This window comes from Vigna unguiculata, chromosome 8 (genome assembly GCF_004118075.2).
Source record: "Vigna unguiculata cultivar IT97K-499-35 chromosome 8, ASM411807v1, whole genome shotgun sequence".
Classification (NCBI taxonomy): Eukaryota; Viridiplantae; Streptophyta; class Magnoliopsida; order Fabales; family Fabaceae; genus Vigna; species Vigna unguiculata.
In genome coordinates this window covers 33,027,862-33,033,693 of record NC_040286.1, presented here as the reverse complement: position 1 = coordinate 33,033,693, position 5,832 = coordinate 33,027,862, and the positions used below count along the sequence as shown (strand labels likewise).

General features: G+C 29.5%; 1 protein-coding gene across 1 annotated transcript; it reads left to right on the top strand.

Annotated features, from left to right (window-relative positions):
- Positions 1 to 918: 918 nt before the first annotated feature.
- Positions 919 to 3,096, top strand: LOC114194754 (60S acidic ribosomal protein P0-like). Its single transcript, XM_028085146.1, has 5 exons — positions 919 to 1,370; positions 1,492 to 1,560; positions 1,912 to 2,010; positions 2,246 to 2,638; positions 2,716 to 3,096. The coding sequence occupies exons 1-5, from the start codon at positions 1,113 to 1,115 to the stop codon at positions 2,857 to 2,859; spliced, it is 963 nt and encodes a 320-aa protein (XP_027940947.1). The 5' UTR covers positions 919 to 1,112; the 3' UTR covers positions 2,860 to 3,096.
- The last annotated feature ends 2,736 nt before the right edge of the window (positions 3,097 to 5,832 follow it).

The window sequence follows — 5,832 nt, the reverse complement described above, 5'->3', positions numbered from 1 at the left end:
TAGAAAAAAAATTATTTATTAATGACAGTAAATATATTAAAAATAGATAAAAATGAATTATCATGTGTAAATTTAGTCATTTCGTATACTTAAAACCTAATATCTAGTAATGGTTTTTAGCCACCATAAAATTGAAGATAGTAAAGTTATGTTTAAGAGTGATATAATAAAAGTTATCAATTAAAATATACAAAGATTAAAATCAAGTTTAACCAAAAGTATCCAAACCAAAAAACAATATTTCTCTTTTCTTATTTATACGATTAAACTGAATTCTGTTCTGGTTCTATTTTTCATATAATATCGTTATTTAAAATATGCACTTGAAAGTATTTGTAGCACTATGTTAATGATTATTACTTGATTTTTTTAACATTTTCCCTTCTTTTACGTTTATTGTTTTTTTTTAATTTGTCTCTTTTTTTCTTTTATTATGATGAGTAAACTCATTTAACTTGAATCTATTGAAAGAGTCATACACATAAGAAAAAAAGAAGTCTTTCACAGTGTGACTGTCTTTGAAAAATCGTTTTTAGTTCAAAGAGAACCACTAAATTTCTCGGAACGTTGGAGATAGAAAGTGAAACGATTTATCAAAAATACATATATAAACTTGAATGAGCTTGCTTTGATGTGATTTAACAAAAAGAAAAAAGAAAATACTGAAGACAAATACTAATAGACTTAACTACAATGCACAAACTAACTTTGATGTGATTTTATATTAAAACCTTACTCGGAGAGACAGGTAAGTAATAGCCCATTTGAAAAATAGCCCAAACTAAACTTTTTCTGTGTGAAGCCAATTGGGCCTGTGTAAACTAAAGCCGTCCGATTCGTTACGTGAAATGAATCACAACCGTGGGATTTAGGTTTCTCAAAAACCCAAATTCTTTACTTATAACCAAACCATTCTACAGTTTCCTTTATCCCGCTTCCGTTCTGCCCCCTTACCCTCACACTCTTCCGCACCACACCTCAACGAAGAAGAGGTTAAAGAGACGGCACCGTTTTGCTGTCCGCCTTGACCGAGCCAGAGCTTCGTCTTGGCCCTCGATTTTGCCGTGCAAAACTCACGGTCGCAGACAACTCCGTCGTCGTCATCATCAACAATGGCGCCAAAACAGACTAAGGCAGAGAAGAAGATAGCTTACGATGGGAAGCTGTGCCAGCTTCTCGAAGAATACGGTCAAATCCTCGTGGTCAACGCCGACAACGTGGGGTCAAACCAGCTCCAGAACATTCGCAAGGGTCTCCGCGGAGACTCCGTCGTCCTCATGGGGAAGAACACCATGATGAAGCGCTCCGTCAGAATCCACGCTGAGAAAACCGGCAACAACGTGTATCTCAGCCTCATCCCTCTCCTTGTCGTGAGTTTCCCTTTCTCCTTAATCTTTTTAAGCTTCTACTGCTTGTTCTGTTCAACTAATTGTAATGAGTATTGGGGTTTTAATTGCTTGGTTGACAGAACTTGTTTTTGCGTTATAATAGGGCAATGTGGGATTGATTTTCACCAAGGGCGACTTGAAGGAAGTCAGTGAGGAGGTTGCTAAGTACAAGGTAAAGTGATATTTTTCATCCTCTTTTATTCTATATTCTTATTTTATTTATTTTAACATTTTGTATATTGGCTAATGTTTCTTCTTTACCATTGTTGTTGGTATGTGTTTCTTTAAAAATTTGTGGACTCATGTTAGTCAATGTATCTCTTTAGTAGTTGTTTCTATTGTTATATTATCGTGATCATGATTACTTCGTGATTGTAAGATGGTAATAGTAAGTGCATTTTTGAACAATTTGTTCCATGTTATTACTTGTGAAGTTTTCATTAGGTTTCTATTTTGCAACTGGTGTCTATTGTTTGTATTTTTCTTTAATTGAATGTTCATTCAAACATTGTTCGTTCAACAGGTTGGAGCACCTGCTCGTGTTGGTTTGGTTGCACCAATTGATGTCGTTGTTCCTCCTGGCAACACTGGCCTCGATCCATCTCAGACATCTTTCTTCCAGGTTAGTGATTTCTTAAAAACTAATTTCTAGACTGGAATTTGTGGGGGCGAAAGTGTTAAAGTCTAGTAGTAGAAAATGTTGAGAAATAATACCATTTCTAAGGAGTTCTTACAAACTTCTCTAATGAATCATGAATTCAGTTTTCTTAAACATAATAAGTAGTTTTTAAATTATTTTTGTTGTTTCTATTATTATTTATTTAGATGGTATGTTTACGTGCGTTCTCCTATTATAGGTACTTAACATTCCGACCAAGATTAACAAGGGTACTGTGGAAATCATTACCCCTGTGGAACTCATTAGGAAGGGAGAAAAGGTTGGATCTTCCGAAGCTGCATTGCTTGCCAAGCTTGGCATAAGGCCCTTCTCATATGGGCTTGTGGTCCTTTCTGTTTATGATAATGGCTCTGTGTTCAGCCCCGAAGTCCTTGATCTTACCGAGGATGACCTTATTGAGAAGTTTGTTGCTGGTGTTTCGATCGCTACTTCTCTTTCATTGGCTATTTCATTCCCAACCCTTGCAGCTGCACCACATATGTTTGTGAACGCCTACAAGAATGTTCTATCTGTTGCCGTTGAGACAGATTATTCTTTCCCTGAGGCAGACAAGGTCAAGGAGTATCTCAAGGTAATGCTTTTTACGTTTTGACGGTGTAGGTTATGTTTCCCCATCATATTTATTTACGAGTTTTATTTTAAATGCAGGACCCAAGCAAATTTGCAGTAGCTGCTGTTGCTGCTCCTGCTGCTGCTTCTGGTGCTCCAGCTGCTGCAGCAAAGGAAGAGGAAAAGAAGGAAGAGCCAGCTGAAGAATCTGATGATGACATGGGGTTCAGTTTGTTTGACTAAATTATGAATGCTTATTGAGGTTGTTGCTTTTCATGTTTTTGCCTTTTTGAAGTTAGAATTGATGAACCTGTTTGTTTTAGGTGTTGTATCGCTTTGCTGTTTTTTTTCCTATTCATGTTATATCTTGACTAGTTTTCTAATTTAAATTTTCCAAAAGTTATAAACTTAACATTAGTGTTCCTTTGCTCTGTAAAAAAGTTCTCTTTAGAAAAAATGCAATTCATTGTTGGATATTTATTTTTGGTTACATCGAATTTTTACTCTATAATACCATGTCTGATGAATCTCATAGGTCACTATACTTTTACAAAATTATGAAGTTACGGCTTTTTATTCCTAGCCAAACAGACAAGGTGATTCTGAATTTGAACAAAGATCATTGAAGTGTGATATTCATTGATATGCCAAAATTATAAGATGATGATTTTTGAATTATTTGTGCACCAACTTTTCGTGTTACAAGATATAGTGACCTTCTTTAACAATTTAATGTGTTTTATACTACATTTATTTTTCACGTTTATATAATTTTATATACGAATTTTTAAAAAAAAGGAATTTGACATTAATTTATTTTGTTGAATCTTTAACATGTATAACATATTTTTTATCTTGTAGTCATACATGGCGAATTGAATGGAAAACCGTGCTTATGTTTCCTAATGTGATATAATATATTCATTATAACTTATTTTGTAAGTTCTCAATTAAATTCTAGCACCACATTTTCAAAACACTAAGAATATGTTTAAAGGAATTATTACGTTCTTCCAAATAATTATGTAGGTTAGTTAAAATGATTTTCTCGGAATTGTGTATAAAAACTCAAATACAATTTTGAAATAAATTATTTTTATTAGAAGTTGTGTTAATTTGTCACTTACAATTAGTTTGATACTTATCAATGAAATATCTAATTTATAAAGTTGTAGTACACTATAATGAAATCTTTGAATAGTGATTAATTTTAGTGATAAAAAATAATTAGTCGCTATATAGTGATCAAATTGACAACTAAAGTAGTTCCAAAAAATTATAATTAGTTTCTAAATTGATAATTAAAATAATTTTAATTATGAATTAGTTTTTAAATTAGTCACTATCATTAGGTGCTAGATTTTGGTTACCAAAATAATTAGTCTCTAATTAGGAAATTTCGATTCACTCATTAATAACCATATATTTATTATGTTTGTAAGAATTAGTGTATACATAACCTATACAAACGAATAAATATGCTCTATGTAATTTATAAAAGTTATCTAATTTTGTTGGTATGTTTTGGTTTAAGAACAAAATATAAAATAAATGGCATATATATAGAGATGGCAAATAAACCTGTCCCCGTGGATATTGCCCGAACCCGTCCCCGTTTTGACGGGGAATCCCCGCATTGACTGGGTATGGGGAATCCCCGATTTTTTCAATTGGGAATGGGGATGAATATATCTCCGCCATAATACCCGTCTCCGCCATATTTTCATCATCGTTTAAATTATTAAAATATTCACAATTAATTAAGTAACCCTATATATTCTTTTTATTTTTTATTTCTTCTAAATATTTGGTTTGTCATGAAACTCATTCGCATCTCCAATATATTTTTTTATCTTATCATAATCTTTATGTAATTATGTTAAAATGATGTATGTCAATTAAAAAAAAATTATGTCTAACATTTGAATATTTCTATTATTTTTTAATATTTTTATTTATTGTATATTTTCCTTTCACATGAGAATGTTTAATACTCTTAATTTAAGTGTTTAATAGCATAAACATTTCATTTACTTGGTAATATAAAAAAATCTTTTCTTATTATTATTAATTTTTATTTCATTTCAATAACTCTTTTATTTCGCTAAAACAATTTTTGTTATTTTTCAACCATTGAGTATATATGTTGATATTTGAAAAGTTTTCTTAGATCTCTAAGATATTTTTCGTCTTATCATACCCTTAATTATACATTTATTTTTTCTTTGTGCAATTCTTTCCAATAGTCTCCAAATTGTTTATAAGACACACATTTGTTAATTTTTTAATATTTTTATTTTTGTTTATTTTCATCATGTAGAATACTATTTCGATAATTTTTATCTAATTATTTTTTATTTTCTAACCCATTACAATCATACTTTAATTTTTTCACTATAATTGTATAAATAATTTTTATTTACTACAATATAAAAATTTAATGTAATTGTCATGAATATTTTTTTATCACCATCCAACATATATTGGAGTTTAAAAGATATAATATCTATGATAAAAATTTATTATGTTTATTATTTGTTCTTTGCGTCATTTTTTTTATCAACCATTGAGTATATATGTTGATATTTGAAAAGTTTTCTTAGATCTTTAAGATATTTTTCATCTTATCATACCCTTAATTATATATTTGTTTTTTTTTGTGTGATTCCTTCCAATAGTCTCCAAATTGTTTATAAGACACACATTTGTTAATTTTTTAATATTTTTTTTGTTTATTTTCATCATGTAGAATACTATTTCGATAAATTTTATCTAATTATTTTTTATTTTCTAACTCATTACAATCATACTTTAAGTTTTTCACTATAATTGTATAAATAATTTTTATTTACTACAATATAAAAATTTAATGTAATTGTCATGAATATTTTTTATCACCATCCAACATATATTGGAGTTTAAAAGATACAAGATCTATGATAAAATTTTATTATGTTTATTATTTGTTCTTTGCGTCATTTCTTTATCAACCATTGAGTATATATGTTGATATTTGAAAAGTTTTCTTAGATCTCTAAAATATTTTTCATCTTATCATACCCTTAATTATATATTTGTTTCTTTTTGTGTGATTACTTCCAATAGTCTCCAAATTGTTTATAAGACACACATTTGATAATTTTTTAATATTTTTATTTTTTGTTTATTTTGATCATGTAGAATACTATTTTGATAAATTTTATCTAATTATTTTTT

Excerpts from the sequence above, each read along its gene's own strand:
- LOC114194754 (XM_028085146.1), top strand. The coding sequence starts at position 1,113 with ATGGCGCCAAAACAGACTAAGGCAGAGAAGAAGATAGCTTACGATGGG. Across the intron at positions 2,011-2,245 it reads CTCAGACATCTTTCTTCCAG|GTACTTAACATTCCGACCAA; the intron begins GTTAGTGATTTC and ends CTCCTATTATAG. Across the intron at positions 2,639-2,715 it reads AGGTCAAGGAGTATCTCAAG|GACCCAAGCAAATTTGCAGT; the intron begins GTAATGCTTTTT and ends TTTTAAATGCAG.